Genomic DNA, 19488 nt, shown 5'->3' on the forward strand with positions numbered 1-19488 from the left:
GACAGTTAAGAAATTGTTGAGCAATGGCAGAGTGTATACCTTTGAGTGAAAATGATAGCCATTTGGATTAAAATGGATGACCAGGGAAATCAAAGAGGAATTTCAGATGAAAAAGAGATTGGAAGACATAAAAAGAGATATGGAAAACAGTTACGTGAAGAATATAACTCATATACTCTATATATATTTAAGTGACTAGGTATAGTAAGTGAATGAAAAGTGGCATCAACCAAGCTGTTTAATCAAAGTACTGCAAGTTCCTGAGGAGGAGGTTAAAATAGTATCCACAGCATAAGGGTGATGATAAAATTGCAGGTATCAAACTACAGACCAGTTTGTATTTCTTCTGTGGCAGTTAAGATTTTGGAAAAATTCATAACTCCTATACCAAATTAGGAAGATGAAGGCAATATTATTTTTATGAAGGCCAACATGGATTTTTTAAGAGTACTCTTGTTTTAGTAATCTGGTTGCCTTTTATAATAAAGCAACAAGAGCAGTGAATGAGAATAATGTATACACTATCGTTTTTTGGATTCTGAAATTTGATAAGGCACCACATAAGTTGGTATTTAAGTTGCAACATATGGGCTTTGATATCAGATTGGCAACTGGTTTTTCTGATAGAGAATTGTATATAGCAGAGCAGTATCAGGGAGCACAAAGGTAACAAGTGGAAACACATTCACTATATATTTCTTAGTTTTAACACGTTAACGACGGGGGTGGTGTCAAGGTCTATATAGCAGTTTCTGTGGGAGAGGGGATGTGATTCATCAGTTAGTGCCGTTTTATCCTGGTTGTCTCTAACTGCACTGTTTGTTGAAAAATATAATGAATCCTTTAATTATGCATAGCCGAAATTTGCCACGTACCCCTAACGACCTTTTGCATACCCCCCAGGGGTATGCGTACCACACTTTGAGAAACACTGATCTAGGCCATTGATTCCCAACCAGGGGTACGTGCTGGGCCATTCAGGGGTACAATGAAAATAATCAATAATGGCAGAAAAACAAGTCAAGTAAACAAAATGCAAAATGTTAGTTATGGAACAATATATGTTAAGTTTGAATCACTGCTATTTTAAAAACAAGGGGTACAATTTATAGAAATGGGTTTAAAAGTGGTATATAAGTGGAAAAAGGTTGGGAACCACTGATTTAGGCCAAAAGATGGTTTTGACTCTGGGTGAGGCATGTGTGCAATTTAGATTTTCCTGAAATATATTGTCTCAATACGCATTTCAACATAATGAAAGTGTATATTCAGGAATAAAAATTGTTGAAAAACTAGTTCCTGCAGAAGTCATTTTTAAATGATAAAACTAAAAATCTTTTCAATATATATGTTTATAAAAACAAAATTATAGCACCAAAAGAGTGCCTTACCAATTGTCTGAAATTGCTTACTGTCAGGAAGAGATGTTCTGCTCTCTTTTTTTTGTTTGATACTTCATTATTAATGATGCTACAAGTAATTAAACTTTGAAATTAGTATATCACAAAATTTCAGCAAAGGTTCATATTGTTATTATAATTTTGTTAATATCTGTTTAAAACTGTAAAATAAGAAATGGTTGCAAAGATGACAAATCTCTGCAGATATATAACCTCAAAAAATGGGATTCTAAAATTATTAAGCAATTCTAAAATTATTAAGGAATGTTCAGAACCTTCCAAATGCTGTGTTGCATAATATTATGAATAGAAGTTCTAATTATTCTTTAATTAGAAGTGCTATTAGTAAGAAAATTAAAATTTTGAGGATTCATTACACAGAAAGAATTAAGGGAAAAAAAAACTGCTAACATGCATTTTATCAACATATAATGACACAATGATTCTATCTGATGCACCAGCTAGTTTTGAATTCATAAGTTTAATGTTCTGATTTGAACAGAATTTAAAAATAATAAATAATTCATGAGCAAAGAACAACCATCCTATGAATTCATGTGTAGAGGCTTAATGGATTGTATTTCAAAATAGTCTCTCTTTTTTGAATTTGCTGGGGTGGAGCATGGTGGTTTTTTCCCATGAGATCCTGTCGGTTGTATCCAAGACATGGTCAGCCAGGCCTGACTGACCACAGTCGTGGTTGCAGATGTATGACTTACGTTCCTCCAGATGGATAGCAGCTGATCTGTCTGTCTGTCCAAAGCATGCCAGTTTACAGGAACAAACATGGCCAGGCCTGGCTAACCACGTCTTGGATACAACCCACAAGATCTCATGGAAAAAACCACCATGCTCCACCACAGCAAATTCAAAAAAGAGAGAATTCTTAGAATCAGCAGCAGCTCTCAGGAATCAACCAAATCTTAACAAATATAGTTGCATTAAGCTTTCTAAGATTTGGGAAATGCTTATCACCAGAGGTCCCACTTAACATTCCAGGTCACCTACAACCGCCCTTAGAGGGCACTCCACCTAGATAGGACTTTAGTGTCACCCACGTGGTTGGGCTTAGTATTATTTGTATGTATGTTACGTTAGTTTTTTTGTAATCCCTGAAGATGTCTCATTGACTGAGACGAAATATAGGAAGAATTAAATTCGTTTTAATCCTTTCTGAGTGCTGTATACAATCCATTAAGCCTCCAACATGACATCCTATGAATTATTTCACCACATGATGATTAGTCTAGTTTCAGCATTCACTAGATGTATTACTGGATGAATGACAGCTACAAGTGCAGTGACTTGATTCAGCACATACAAATTCCTAACATACATGCTACTATAGTGTATGTATTCAGGTAGTATGTATATATAATATACATACTACTGAAGTGACATACATACTACTATTACTGTGAGTCATGTAAACTTTCAAGTAACAAAAACACTTTTATATAAATTACAAATAACTAAGCCTGGCATTCCAAACTTTACTTAATCATTTGTACTGTACTTTCTATGAAGAAAGAGAGAGACAGAATCCCATGGTCTGATAATATAAAAGAAGAATAAATGCATATTTTATAAAATAATAAAACAATATCTAAAATGGAAATCACAATATCAAAATTGTTCCAGAAGACAGTAAATATTTAGGTTTTAAGATGGAAATTTCAAATTTTAAGAGATGGAAATGAATCATCTGCTTCTTAAATACATTTAGTAGCATTATACAGCAATTAAAAAACTCCATGATGAGTCTTAACCCATGGAGGTTTGATGATTATGATGATAACATTTACCGAAGCTTTTTTTCATACACAACCATCGTCCAGATAGTCAGACTGAAAACAGACAAACAATGCATGCAAATATGCACTAAAAGTGCAATAATGTATGCATCTTTATTCAGTATGTATAAATCAGAAACAGTTACAGATCAACAACAAAATAATTATAAAAGTGAAATTACTTCATTAATCAACACACATGAATTTAAACATATCAGATAGCAGTGTGACATTATTTTTATAGGCATAAAGAAGGAAACAGTAAATGAAGGAATGAGAATAATAATAATAATATTACATACAGGCATCTCTACAGAGTCTGTATACCATCGTAGAAGGTCCACTATTAAAAAAAAAAAAAAAATCAGTTATCGATACCTGTGCTATATCCACATTTTACCTTGAAATCATTCATCAACAAAGCATATACAACTGACTGACAATCTATTCCACTCATTGACCACTCTTCAAGCTAAAAATCCAGTTCTCATTCCCTTGCTAACAACACTCTTACTCAATGTCTATGGAATGGCCTCTAGTTTTCCTTGCATTATTCATATACTAAAATATTTCAGCACATCAATCCTATAAACCCACCTAAGCAACTTATGCACCAATCAAACAACTTCTGTAACCTGCAAATCTTCAGTCTCTCTCCTCATGGAGCATCACACAGTCCTGCCGCCATCTTAGTTAGTTACCTCTGAATCCACTCTACCTCTTCCACATCTCCAAGAAACCCAAGCAACCAGATCTGTGCCCAATAATCCAGATGATGCATTATCAAAGCCTTATTAAAGAGAAATAACAACCTATCTCTGAATGTCAGGGTATCCTTCAATAACAAAGTAATCCTATGAGCTGTTTTAGCCTTTCCAATATGCTCTCTCTCAAAACAAAGTAATCCTTTTTTCCAATATGCTTTCTTCCTGTACACCCAAATTCAAATCTCTGGCTTCAAGTTCCTGGAATACAGTTCCATCAATAGTACACGGCTGGTAATCTTTCCACTCCAAAATGCATAGCTTGGCCACATTAATTTGGCATCCATTCTTCTTTGCCCATACTGTCAGTCTGTTTAAATCATCTTATAAAATATTAACAATCTTTATTTACTATTGCTCTACATAATTTTGCATCAACATCAAACAACTGAAAATTACCAGTCAGATTATTTCCTATATCATTTAGGAACAAATTAAATAGTAGTGGCCAAAGTACAGAGCCCAGTGGCAAGCCACTAGTCACAGGCTTTCTACTGGACTGTGCACCTGTATAAACTATTATCTCTCCATCAACCACTCTTTTATCCACATCAACTGGTTATGAACACAAAGCTGGTGCTGTAATTTATGCATTAAGATTCCATGCAATTTCCTATCAAATGCATTTGCAAAATCCAACAGTATGACTGTGCAGCCATTACCTTTATTCAACTCAGCTTTAACTTTATTAAGCATGACTCTTCACAAAACCATGCTTTCCCCCTCCCTCCATGCAATATCCCATTTTTATCCATCCATTCCTGAATTTTGTCTTGAATCAACTTCTCCAATACTCTGACCACCACTCTTGAAATGCCAATTGCTCTATAATTAGCCACCTTGGTTTTGGAACCACCTTTATGCAAGTGAACTATTTTTATCTGCTTTCATTCCCTTGGGACCATACCCAAGCTGAGACTCAGATTAAACAATCTGGTCAAAGGGACTACAATTCCCTAACACATTCTCATAATACACAAGCTGATACCCCATTTAAATTCATAGCTGTACTGACACCTCCAGATTCTGTAATATTCTATGCACTTTGACTTCCTCTATCCTTACTTCTGCATTAATTTCCATGATATTTATTACTGTAATATTATCACCTGGATGATCCACTCTTGCAAAAGGATTACTCAATAATTCAGCTTTTTATCTGCTTCACTCACTTCCCTACCATCTACATTCTTCAAAATCATTCTACTGTGATAATTTTTTCTTTTGCTTGCTACATACTGAAAGAACACTTTTGGATTACTCTTGCTTTGTTTGACTGATCTATTCATACTCTGATTTTGTCTTCCTTACCATACTAGTCACTCTCATGGACTGTGCTAGATGAATCTCTATGAATCCCTTCCATATGCTTTTCTTTCTTTTTAACTCCCGCTTAATGCTGTAACTCATCCATTTATTTCCCAGTTTATTAACCATGCTACTGGCCAAGACGTCTATAGACGTCAAGGTTATCATGAATGCGAAGTGCATATTAAAACTGTAATACATGATGGACACAAAGCATATGAGGATGCATATTTTATCCATAATGGCAGATTAGGTGGTTAATTTTCTTAATCTTTGGTATGCAGTTAGCTTCTTGTTCTTTCAAACATCCCTTTACCATTTCGCATGCACTACTAACATATTTTCCCTGAAGTATATCCTCCCATGATACTGCTCCAAGCAATTTTCTGAAATTTGGAATTTCTCCCAGGTCAGAACCAAATGATTGCTCTATTCAATTGGTGGCAATATATCCATCTTAGTTAGACACAATTCCGTAGATGTAATCACAACGTTCAGCACTCTTGATCCCCTTGTACCTTTCATTACAAGCTGACTTAGGTAATTATCCCTAAGAAATTGCATACATTCCATTTATTCCATAAACTATAATTCCCAAGGTGGATGGTAGCAGGGGTAGCCTCTTGTGGCAAGGGGGACGACATCAGGTAACACTGAATCCAGTAGAGTCTGGAGGGGATAATGATAGGTATAGAACCAGTGACATTTTTATACTTTATACTAATGCCAAGAGTATCTGGAATAAAGGATGAATTGGTGGCGTTGATAACATTAGCCTGGCCAAAGATTACCGGGTTCTCTGAGACGTGGTTGATGGAAGATGATATAATAACAAGAATAGAAGTAGCAGGGTACGGCATTTTTTGCCAGGATAGAAAGGGAAAACAAGGTGGTGGAGAACTGCTCATGATAAGTGATGACTTATGTCCTCTAAGAGTAGAGGCTTTGGAAGGCAGCGACACTAATGGTTTTGAAAGCATATGGTGTGAGATAGAGGTAAGCAAGACAGGATATTTAGTGGGATGTTGCTACAAGCCAAGGAGCACCGAAAAGGAAGCAGGAGATGTTTAGGCAGTTGAGCTTGGAAAAAGTGCAAGAAGAATGATTGTTATAGGAGATTTTAACTACAGTATAAGTTGGGAAGAGAAAAATGCATATAGTAATAAGGGAATGGAATTTCTGGAATTCTTGAGGAACAGATGTCTTAGGCAATATGTAACAGAGGGAACAAGAGGTTCAAGCGATTTGGATTTGGTCATAGCATCAGAAAATCTGATAATAATTGAGATATCTATTCCCCCCCCCCTATCGGAGAGAGCGACCATGTGATTTTGACTTAGAAGATAAATAAACATGCAGGAGTATCAAAGAAAAGGGAACATATGTGGAATTATAAGGCAGGTGATTATAATAGTGTTAGATATCAACTTGGGGCAGTTCCATACAGGACAGAATTGGAAGGCTGGGATATCATTAGTGTGTGTGGCAAATTTGAGGGGAATATTTGTTGGCAGCAATAGTAAGCTGTATTCCATGAGTGAAGAAGAGGACACAATTTGGTGTAAAGTGGATGACAAGCAATATCAAACAGGAAATGCAGGTGAAAAAGAGGTTATGGAAGAGATATAAAGAGAGGTGTGGAGAGCAGATGCATGAAGAATATAAGACTTAGGAGAGAGTGACTAATATGGTAAGCAAGGCGAAACCGGAATATGAGAAGAGACTGGCACTAAGATCTGGCACTAAAGATAATCCTAGGGAATTTTTTTTGCTATGTGGCCAGGAGGAGGAGAAATGGTTGTGAAATAAAAATGGGAATAGAATATAAGACTTAGGAGAGAGTGACTAATATGGTAAGCAAGGCGAAACCGGAATATGAGAAGAGACTGGCACTAAGATCTGGCACTAAAGATAATCCTAGGGAATTTTTTTTGCTATGTGGCCAGGAGGAGGAGAAATGGTTGTGAAATAAAAATGGGAATAGAATGACTGATGCAGGTGACATAGTGGAGTTGTTCAATAAACACTTGATTAGAGTATTTCATCCTGGAGAAGTAAGTTTTAATACTAGAGGGATAGGGCAGGTTCGAGGTTTATAGATGCAAGAGGAGATTGCATTCCAATTAATGAGTATCCTGGATGTCAGTAAAGCTGTGAGGCTGGATGGAATTTCACCACAAGTTATAAGAGAATGTGCTAAAAAACTGACAGCTCCTTTGACCTGGCGTTTCAATGAAAGTCTGGCTACAGGAAAGGTGCCCAGGGAATGGAAGGAAGGTAAGATAGTGCCATGGAATAAGGGCGGTAGCAAATTGGAAGTGTCTAATTATAGGCCAGTTTGTGTTTATTCAGTAGTTAAGATCTTGGGGAGATTAGTGAGGGACTATATACAGCTTTGGGCAGATGAGGTAAGTTCACGTAAATAAGTTAAGTGAACATTTTTACCAATGTTCACTTATCTTATTTAGGAATCTTTCTAAGTTTCTTTCTAACTTTCTACAAACAAACCAAACTAGTGCAAAAACCAAATAAGGCCACTAGTAGCCACCAAGGAGACCAGTATGCAGGCACTTCATAGGAATCATGCAAGACCCTTGCAGTCAAAGCCATGCCTCACAGACCCTTGCATATCCACTACACCAATATAGGTCTCAACTCCAACCTTAATAGTGTCCACTATCATCTGCAGTCAACCAAGCCCCACCTACTATTCTTAACAGAAACTCAAATTTCACCTTCCCCCAGCACTATCCATCTCAACCATCCGAACAATACACTATTTAAATCCTTCGCGACCCAAGGGTAGTATGTGTGCATATATCCACTCTGACATACCCTGCCAGAGAGCACCTAACCTAGGATCGTAAAACTTTGACCTTCTGTGGCTAAAAATATCCCTCCCCCACTCAGTGAAATTCATCTGCTGTCTCTATTGCTCTCCTAATATCGCCAACCACTCCGAGCTCTTTAATTTCCTCTCCTCAAAAGTCGATTTCCTCCAGTCCCACTCTCCTAATAGTGAAATCATCCTTCTAGATGATTTTTAATGTCCATAACACCAATTGGCTTTCCTCTTCCAGTTGTACAGATCCCGCAAGCAGAGATGCTGAAATATTTGCCATCACCAACGACCTTACACAAATTGTTCATAAGTCGACCAGAATACCAGATAACCCAAATCACTCCCCAAACACCCTAGATCTCTTCCTTACCAATGACCCTTCCAAATATACAGTGAATGTAGTGAAGTGCGCCCTGGGTAATTCTGACCCCAACCTAGTGCTCATCTCCTTTCCCCCCCCCCCATGCACCAATGCTTACACAGTCACACTTGCACATGAGTAGTTTGGCATTATAACAGTGCCAAATGAGACAGCCTCTGACACTACTATGCTTCATTCCCATGGCTGGACTATTGTTTGCAGTCTTCCAATCCAAACATATGGACCGAACATATCACCAAAGTAATTCTAACTGGCATGACAACATACATTCCTCACACTTCTCTGAACTGCCATCCCCTATCCAAACCCTGGTTCTCCAAAAGATGTGCAAAGGCTGTGCAAATGAAAAATCAGGCATACCACAACTGGCTCAAAGTAAGAACTCCGTCCTCCTTCAGTGCCTATACTGAAGCCCAAAATAGATGCAAAAAAAATTATCAATGATTCCAAAACAGAATTTGAATGGGCAAAAAGCAGGAAACTTTGTCAAAATTAGACACAAAAAAAGTTCCTGGCTATGATGGCATTCCTCCAATTGTCCTGAAGGTCTGTGCAAGAGAACTGACTCCTATCCTATGCCGTCTGTACAGACTCTCTTACTCCACTGGTATACATGGTATATATATCCCAAAGCCTGGAAATTGGCCTATATTCAACCCATTCCCAAAAAGGGTGACAAATCGCTGCCATTTAACTACCGCCCTATCTCACTCACCTCAATCCTATCTAAAGTGATGGAGAAAACCATCAATTCTCAACTCCTACTCTACCTTGAAGGTACCCAGCTATTAAGCGACCACCAGTACGGATTCTGTCGATGCCGATCAACAGATAACCTGCTCTCATATATCACCCATCGCTGGACATATGCCATGGAAAAATTTGGCGAATCCCAAATAGTTGCACTTGATATCGCTAAAGCCTTTGACCAGGTCTGGCACAAAGGCTTACTAAGCAAACTTCCATCATTTGGACTGTCTCAAGACTTCTGCTGATAGATTGCCAGCTTCCTGTCCAGACACACACACACTGTGTGATGGTAGATGGCTCCCTATCCTCCCACCATCCAACTAATGCTAGATCCCACAAGGTTCAGTTCTCTCACCGATCCTCTTCCTTCTGTACATCAATATCCTACTTCAGTTGACCTCCAACCCAATACACAATTTTGCAGATGACAGCACATTGTATTCCTCCCTTTCATTTGATAAACCTTACACAACTCACAACCCACAGGACATCAACCACAACTTCCCTTAATTCGGACTTCCAAGACATCCTCCGATGGTGCTCAGATAACCTCTTCAACTTCAACGCTAGTAAAACCCAGTTCTGTCTTATTTCCCACAAAAAAGAATCATTTTCCCCCAGTATTATTTTTGATAACACTCAAATTCCCACACAAGATGAAATTTCTCTTCTCGGAATTACCATGACATCAGGCCTCTCCTGGCATAAATACATCGCAACCATTGCATCCTCAGCTTCCAAAAAACTAGGCTTTCTCTTTCGCTCAAGACATTACTTCACTGCAAAACAGATGTTAACCTTATACAAATCACAAATCCACCCAGCTATCGAATACTGTTCTCACATTTGGAGTGGGGCTCCTAAAAGCTCCCTCAAAATGCTTGACTCAATACAGAAGAGCATTAGACTGATCAATGATCCATCTCTTACCAACTCACTCTCCCCCCCCCGACTTTCACATAGATGTTTAGTCTCTACAATTTGTATATTCTACAAATATTTTCATGGAAAATGCTCATCTGAAACAGCATCAATAATTCCTCCATTCTGTACTAAACCCATTGGAACACATACAGCCACCACCCAACATCCCTTCACAGTACACTTTGAAACCCACAGAACAAGTTTCTTTTCCACCTCCTTCATCCCTGCTACTGCTGTACTGTGGAACAGTCTTCCCCTGATGTATTTCCCAAGGAATACAATATACAGGCTTTCAAACTGAATGTCAACAAGTTTCTCTTTTCCCATCCCACTACCCATATATGGTACTAAAGTACTATAGGTTGACCCGCTAACCATTTGTATATGGGCCCAACATTAAAAAAAAAAAAAAGTACTCCAGGCATCCAGACTATCATTATCTTCAGTTTTCATGATACTTTTATCATGGAATTCCTTTTACACTACTCTTTTCACCATTTTTATGCTTTCATTAGCTCCATAACATTATGATACTTTCATATTTTTCTTCTATATTCTTACCAAAGTCTTAGACTTCCATTTAGCTACTTTTACATGTAGCCTTTTTTACATTTTTCTCTCGTGCACCTGCTGGCTTACTTTTCCAGGAAATTTAAATACAATTTCTTCTTTTCCAGAGCTTCCTCTAATTTATTAAGCCTGATATGAAATTCAGATTTTTATATTGTTGCAAGCAACTTCCCCAAATGAAACTTCCCTAACTGAATCAATCAATGTTTTCTTCAGATTTTGCCGATGAAATGAAGTAAAGGAGCTTTGTTTTCAAAGTCCCCCCCGCCCCACACACACACACAACAATATTTGTATACATAGCCTACAGTTAATGTCTGAAAACTACTCAACTTCGATTCCAGGTTTCCAACTTCCAGATTTATGATATTTGCCTTTATGTAGATCTTGTTCTAGTATATATCTAGTTTATAATACTTAAAGAATAATTTTCTTCTATCTCTATAGTGAAAGGGAAATGCTTCACTGTGGTCATTAAAGTTGTTCTGAAATAGCATATTTCCTACATCAGTAACAGTGTCATCATTTTCTTTTTAATTTAGAATCTTGTCTTTAATTTTTTTAGAAAAAAAATTAAAGATTTTAAACTGCTAATGCAATAGTTATTTTTTTAATCTACTCCCTCAACACTTTAAAGATTTTTCTTTCAAGAAAAAGAAACAAGACATGTACTTGTAGATGTGAAGCTATTAGTAATAGTGCAGATGTGGTAGCCCTGCAAGAGGATTTGAATAAACTGGACAGATAGACAAATGAATGGGGGTTTTGGTTTAATGCAGCTAAATGTAAAGTCTTGGAGTTTGGAATACATCGATGGGAGGCTGCATATTCTGTTGGAGGAATGGTACTGGAGGAAGTGGGGGTGATGATTGATAGAAACCTGAAATTCAGGGAACATGTTCCTGCCTGGCCTGGTTGGAATATGTTTGGCTGGAGAGTATCTGCTCTCCAGCCAAAAGGCTGTGAGTTCGAATCCCGCCATGGGCATGGACGTTTGTGATTGTATGTGAAAATACTAGTGGTGGTGGGCAGTAGATGGCATTGGTGTCGAAGATGAAAGTAATTGTGGTTCATTGTAATTGTTGGATTGAGTGGTGGAGACGGAGAGTTGTGGAGTAAGTGCCCTCCCTCGATGAGTCTCTGGACTCCCTGGAGGTGTCATATAATAATAATAATAATAATAATAATTAGCATAAAATTAAATACAACAGTATAAAGCCATTAAGATACTGAAAAGATTCAAAAAGAATGCGGAACAGAAAAAAGATGGAATTCTTCCACTCCTCTTCAAGAATAATTCACTGCAGTAGTAGTATTTTAGCCTCCAAAATTACAGTAACATGAGCAGTTTGGCATAGATTCCACATGGTGTTGGTTTGGTCTACAACATACCAAGTGTGCACAACAGTTCTTTAACTGGCTCAGATTTGACAAAAGAGGTCCCATATATTCTCAATGGGGTTCAGATTCGAGCTTTGTGGCGGCCAAGGAAGATGAAAGTTGTCATGTTCGATGAACCAATGCAGAACAATAATTGCACGATGGACAGTAGCATTGTCATCCATGAAATAACTGTCACCAGCTGGATAAAAAGTTAATATTGCAGGATGGACTTGACTGGCAACAAATGTTGATATTCCTTGAAGGCCACCGACCCCTTCCAGCAATATCCGGGGACCAGTTCCATGCTATGAGAACATGCCCCATACCATGATACTACCTGCAGAGCCTTGAGTTGTGTTTATAAGTCAAGAGGGTCCATTGCTTCAGGCTCCAACCAAACTCTCCGCCTGCCATCAATACTCAACAAGGTGTACCATAACTTGTTGGACCACAACTTTTTCCAGTCTTCCAGTGTTTAGTCACTATGTCCCTGACACCACTGTACACAAACTTTCTCATTCTTCACAGAAATCAGTGGTTTCTGTATAGGCATGCAGCTGCCAATACAGATCCTCTTCAATTCACTGTGCATATGTCAATGAGATGTGGGTCAGGAAAAACCTACATTACATGCTGCAGTTAGCTGCTGCAACACAAAGTTCTGTTTGTTTGTAAGCCTTCTCAGATTATAGCAACCTCATTCCTGATAGAATATCTTGACCACAGTTACACCTCTTAGACAAGCAATGCAGGTTATTTTTCCACTGATTAAATACCCAGAATATCTCACCTTTGAGAAATCAAACAGCTCTGCTGTTTTCAATTTTTAAATTGAAAACAGCAGAGTTTTAAATAGTTGCCCAGATCATGTGGCGATGCCCATGATGAAATATTTTGCATATATGCTATGTAAGTGATGTTTATGTAAGTCTGCATAAAGGTTTCTAATTCAGTGGCTGGTATGTGTATATTGGTGGAATTATACTAGAAAACCTGATGTGGTTAAGGATCTTGGAGAAATTTGAAGTCCAGGAGTAATATAACACTGATCACAAATACGATTCAATGCTGAAACAACACTGATACTTTAAAGTCATTGTACTTCTTTCTTCTTCTTCTTTTAAGTAATTTTCTATCCACTGCTGGACGAAGGCCTCCTCCAATTCTTTCCACCTTTCTCTGTTCTTGGCAATGGTTGACCAACTTTCCGCAATAAACTCTGACAGTTCATCACTCCGACTTCTTTTAGGGCGTCCTCGGCTTCATTTCCCTTTTTTAGGAATCCAGTTCGTAAGTATGGTGGTCCATCGCTCATCTTCTCTTCTGGATAAATGTCTGGCCCATTTCCATTTTTGTCACTTGTGGTGAAGAATGATGTCAGTGATGCAAGTCTGGCTTCTTATCCAGGTGTTTCGCTTCTTATCTTTTAATGTGATGCCTAGCACCGACCTCTCCATTTTTCTTTGAGTTGTCAATTTATTTGCCAGTGCTCTTGTTAGCGACCAAGTTTCACAACCATATGAAATGACTGGAAGTATACACTGGTTAAATGTGTTCCTTTTTAAACAGAGTAGGACATCATCGTTTTGAAAAATGTTTTTCAATTTTCTGAATGCACTCCAAGCAAGTTGAACTCTCCTATTTATTTCCTTTTGGAGTCCACAGGTTAGGTCAATGAGATGACCTAAGTATGTATATGAAGAGACTCTTTCCAAAAAAACATCTACTTCTTTATACGGTCCTAATACAACCTCACCTGGACTACTGTGCACAGATCCAGTGTCCCAGTTTCCAAAGTGATGAAGATACTGTGAAGAGGATGCCAAAGAGAGAGAAAGATGACCTTGAAACTGTGGAATGCAGATCATGAGGACATAGAATTTGTGGACTAGACACTAACAAACAGGTAGAAAGAGGGAATGGTAAGATAGATGCAGAATTTGTGGACTAGACACTAACAAACAGGTAGAAAGAGGGAATGATAAGATAGATGTCCTCAAACTTCTGAAAGGGAGGTAATAATAGAATACCTGTAGAAGAAATTTTTAATTTTATGGAGAGTGGGGAGAGAATCTGTGGAAGTTGAGAATGAAAATGCAGTCAAGAGGGGAGGGATAAAAGCTAAATGTCTTTATTGCAAAGTGGTATGTAATGGCTTGCCTTTGGAGGTGATGAGTGCAGGCAGCATGAAATCAAGAAAAGGTATATGACAGCTAGTGAGTTATATAAGCAGGCATTAACAAGGTAATCACCCCCTCAAAGTCTTTAATAATAATCCTTTCTTTTCCTTTATTTTCTTCCTTTTCTTTAATAATGATAAGTCCATTCTGTATAAGTTCTGCTTTTCTCTACTAACCCATAAAACTGCCATACTCTCAGAAATGAAAACACTGAAATCAAAATTTTTTTGCGGGATGGGTGGATGCTAAGCACTACTCAAGTATTAAAACAGTAACAAAATTATCTTTTTAAGACCTTACCTATATGAACGACTAAAGGATTTCAAAATGGTGAATGGACGAAATTTTAGCTTCTTAATCAATATCATACTGCTCTAAGATGCTGCACAAAATTAAATAGTTTTTTTCTTATTTTGCTTTCCTTATCAATGATAGCAAATTCTACTTGTTGCTTAATATACTGGATAAAAACACAAAACCACAAATATACAGAGTGTCCTAAGCATTCTTATAAAATAATTTCATTTGTTAATCCTCACTTTACTAAAATCCTGGGAACCTTTTTTCTGTAACTATAGCACACAACGAACAGGTAAGAAGTTCAAGTAAAACACACGAAGAATAAGAAACTGAAATAAAATTCCTAATAATCATTTTAGATAGCATGCAGCTACCAAATTACAGGCTGCCAATTCAAGGGGATTCACATCAACTAAAATTAGCAATAGTCACATCATTAATTTCAAACATTTCCTATAACCACAACTCGTAGGTTAGATACACACACACACGTAAGTCTTTGGACTTCCTGGAGGTGTCACGTAATAATAAATAATAAAGTATAAGGAAAAATCATTCTGTAATAACCCATTGCTAGAATTGGCGACAGTTTTGTGGAAAACAAATTGCAGCGCACCCTATACTGACTAATCACAAATTCAAAATATAATCTTAAGAATTAGGGCTTATGTAGCCTTTATGACTGTTTCTTCAACTATCGTAGATGTTTTATAAATTACCTTTTAACATATGTACACTTTAAACTTCTTCTTTCCTCTCCTTCGTCTTCTGAGCCCTTTTTTACAACCATATTTGGTTATGGACTCCCCTAATAGCCGCCATCTTTCTCTGTTGAAGTCTTCCCAATACTACAATTCTCTAGCCATCTCCACTAGGCCATCCTCCCATCTTCTCTCTAATGCTCCAGTCATTTGTTGGCCAAGCAACCTACAGCTACTTGAAAAAATATCATGAACCAGCCAATCAGATATGCACATGATGCCATCATTCTCATGACAGAAGCAAAAGACGGCCTGGAGCAGTAGATTTTGCTATTTTATCTTCGCGAATCACAGATATCAATGAATACTAAAATTGCTTCTGGCAATTTATATTAATCTGTGATTCGCGAAGATAAAATAGCGGTGGTCGAAGTTATGATTTACTGGGATCCAGAATAAAAATTTAAAAAAAGTTCAATATGAGAGAAAGGAAAACTATGAGGGAAAGATCAAAAAAAATTAGCTAATGCCTTTTTTATTCCCTTATAGGGAGTAGCCGAGGCCGTTTTTAAGCCCTATCTAATGGAGACTGAGTGCAGTTCAATCTCCACTGGTAATCAATCAGAAATAGCTGGCCCAAGGCTATCACTAATTAATCGGCAAGCAGTGAAGAAGGCTGCTAGTAAGTGCCGCCATCTGGTGGTCCCTAACACAATATATTTTAATGTCTGAAAATAGTGTGGGTTCGACGGCCGATTTTCTTGAGTATAGGGAACGAAACACCCGAGTTTCCTGGAGGAAAAAGCCGCTAGCCTGTGCCAGAGATCGACTAACTCTAGTCGGCGACTAGATTCGAACGCTTTTCATCATGCGGTCAAGCGCTGTAGAATGCAAACGCCACTTCTATGAGCTACACAGGCTCTCTCTATGTTGAAATTAACAGAAGTCATGAGACATTGAAATATTAGGGCGGACAAGAAAGTTAGAATTTCTAAGCCAATGGCCTTTCAAACTATGATGTGTCAAAGCTGGATCACAGAGAATGAAGACAGAAAGCAAATGAATCATTTGAACTATGGAGATGGAGGTCAATGTAGAGCAAATATTATTATGGTTATTATTATTTTACGGCATCTCCATGGATTCTGGAGACCGACATAAACCATTATACACACAAATTCTATCATACTCCTTGAATCCATTCACCATCAGAGAACTTACAACCAATTCTTGCAGTCCATTCCGCTCACCACTCTCCATGCACAAAAATCTGGTCTGCACACCCCCTACTAACTAACTACACTCTTACACAACTTCCTCGGATGTCTATTTGTCATATATTTAAAAATTTCACTAGCAACAATTTTATAAATACCCTTTAATATTTTCAAAGGTTTCTATCACGTTGCACTTTTCCGGTTTTGTAACCCACAAATCTTCAACTTATCCTCGCATGGAGTATTTCAGAGACCTGTCACCATCTTGGTCACTCATAACTGAATTCTCTCTACCACCTCCAGGTCACCAAGAGATAAACCCATATGACCAAATCTGTGTGGAATAGTCAAGATGGGGGCCGAATCATAGCCTTATAGTAATTTCTTCTTTATCTTTACTTGTTAGAGTGTTTTTCAACATCCCAGTAATCCTTTGAGCTATTTTACCAAATTTTGCAATATGCCCTCTGAACTTCACCTTTTTGTCCCCAAATCCCTAGCCTCATCAATTTCCTGCAATCCGAAGTGCATAACCATACATTTTGCAACATTAAATTGTCAATCATTATCCTTTGTCCACAACATCGATTTATTTAAATCCTGCAGAATATCTACATCACCTTGATCAACTATTGCTCTCCCCAGTTTTGGTGAATATCCCTCTTAAATCATTGATACACAAATTAAAGAATAATGGCCCCAGTACCAGACCTTGAGGTACTCCACTCCACTATATACTAACCGCTAGTGTCTGTCCATCAGCCATCCCCTATCCATACTACTAGCCTCATATTCATTCCCATCGTCTCCTGTTTTTGTAATAGTTTTCCATTTGGTATTCTGTCTTGGCAAAGTTCAGTGGTATCATGGTGTGGCCAGTACCATTATCCAATTCTGCTGTCACTTTATCATAATGTGAATTAGTTACTAAGGCAGAACCTACCCTTTACATAGCTATGCTGCCACGAGAGAATATCACATTCCTATCCACTTGTCTTTTACCTTTCTCCAACATTTCCAATATTTTACCAACACTCCCAATATATTAACTGGTCCGTAGTTTGTTACCTCTGTCTAGGAGCCATCTTTATGCAATGTACTATCTTACTCTCGTTCCACTCCCTTGGAACCCTACCAGAGCTAAAACTTAGATTGAACAATTTAGTCAGAGGCAATGCCAATTCTGTCGTACATTCATGTAGTACATGGGTTTATATGCCATCCAGTCCTACCGCTGTGTTCACATTCATATTTTTAATAGGCTGAATACCTCAATGTTGATTTGGTATCTCTGTAACATCAGCAACTATAAAATCACTACCTGGATGATACATCTTTGCAAAATGATCACTCAGCAACTCAACTATTTCTTTTTGTTCAGTCAGCTTCCTACCGTGAGCATTGTTAAAAGTCATTCTATCATAGTAATTTTTCCTCTTTCTTGCTACATAATGAAAAAACTCTTTTGGGTTTACTTTGGCCTGTTTGGCTAATTCTCTCTCATAGTCTGATTTGGCCTTCCTTACCATATTAGTCATCTTTCTTGCTTGAACTTTGTACTGCTTATGAGCATTCCGATCACTTTTTTTTTATATTTCCACCACAGTGTTTTCTTTTTTTTTCGCAATTCCTCCTTTATATCCCTACTCATCCACTTAATTCCAACTTCGTTTACCCTCCTGACTTTGAGGGTGCATTTTGATACTGCTACTCTCATGCAATCTCTGACCATTTGCCATGCATTACTAACATTCTTATTCTTATTGTAGCTTCTCAAGCCATGGCACTGTTCCAAGATTACTCCAGTGACTTTCATAATCACCAGCCTATAGTTGAATATTAAACCCCTTCTTGATAGGCAACTCTACATAGTTGGTAACTTCCCAGAATAAGACCGCATGGTCACTCTCCCCAGTTGGATGAAGAATGTCTACCTTGGTTATGCATACATCTTCATCAAATTCCTCGTCCCCTCTATAATATGTTGTTTCATGTAATTTTCCCCTTAGCACTACATAAATCCTACTTCCATCTTGTTATCCTTCCTTTCTCCAATCAAGCGAATATTTTAGAGAACATAATGACAAAATGCTCATTGGAGCACATACTCTCATTTTATTCCCCAAATGGAGTAGGTAAGATCGTTTAACAAACTTTTGTAAACTGGGCAGTCAACTCTGCCCTTAGCCAATCACAGCTAGCTTCCAAAGACTATCAATGTGTTTGATTCGGCATCCTAGAAGAAGATTACTGCACAGAAATCCCGCAACGTCAATTTTCTTAAATATAGCCATGTGAAAATGGCGCTAGGATCGACAACGCCAAAGACCATTCTAGGTTCGATTTTTATCGCCGACTAAAGCAACTCTTTCTAAGTTCTTCAATTTGCACCCAAGTTAGTCATATCTGACACGAGCAAGTGGGATTTTTCTCCCTGAATTTCTGGTTTTATTCTTGAACTCAATACAATCTGAAGAAAATCGTTTCCAAACGTTAGAGATAAAATAGATGATTAAAACCAAAAATGCAGTTATATGGATACGTTCAATTTTATTTTTCGACGATTCTTTTATTTATGCTAATTAATAAATAATTTTTAACAACTACACTTACAACTAAAATAAATAAAAATATAACAAAATCGTTACATTTCCCTATCATACTATACAGTAATTCAAATTCTTAAAAATAAAAGAGTCTATTCCCCCTCTAGCTACGCCACTGATTTTACTATTTTGGAATAATGGAATAAATATATATAAACATCAACAAGACGAAATACATGGTCATCATCAAACACCCAACCTCATCAATGAAACTGAAATTCAATGAGAAAAATATCAATCAAGTGTCAAGGTATAAATATCTTGGTTAATGATCCTGAAATATATATAAAAACAAGGATTGAAGTTGCGCGGCAGTCTTTCATGGAAATCAGAACATTATTCTGCAATAAAGACCTAAACATTGAAGT

General features: G+C 37.5%; 1 protein-coding gene across 3 annotated transcripts in view; it reads right to left on the reverse strand.

Moving 5' to 3' along the window:
- LOC150094528 (oxidoreductase NAD-binding domain-containing protein 1-like) overlaps positions 1–15415 on the reverse strand; it is a 106753-nt gene extending 91338 nt beyond the window's left edge. For 2 of the 3 annotated variants that reach the window (XM_090412144.1, XM_090412146.1), the window contains exons 1-2: positions 15316–15415; positions 1392–1470 (exon numbers count right to left, since the gene is read on the reverse strand). In XM_090412144.1, coding sequence (XP_090268270.1) covers positions 1392–1470; positions 15316–15386 — 150 coding nt within the window. In that variant the 5' untranslated portion in view covers positions 15387–15415. Of the gene's footprint in view, positions 1–1391; positions 1471–14596; positions 15175–15315 lie in introns of those variants that run through there. The other variant, XM_090412145.1, reaches the window with a different exon arrangement.
- Between the last annotated feature and the right edge of the window lie 4073 nt (positions 15416–19488).

This window comes from Typopeltis vanoorti, chromosome 22, assembly GCF_054136105.1.
Source record: "Typopeltis vanoorti isolate ZY-2024b chromosome 22, IOZ_Tvanoo_1.0, whole genome shotgun sequence".
In the NCBI taxonomy this organism is placed as follows: Eukaryota; Metazoa; Arthropoda; class Arachnida; order Uropygi; family Thelyphonidae; genus Typopeltis; species Typopeltis vanoorti.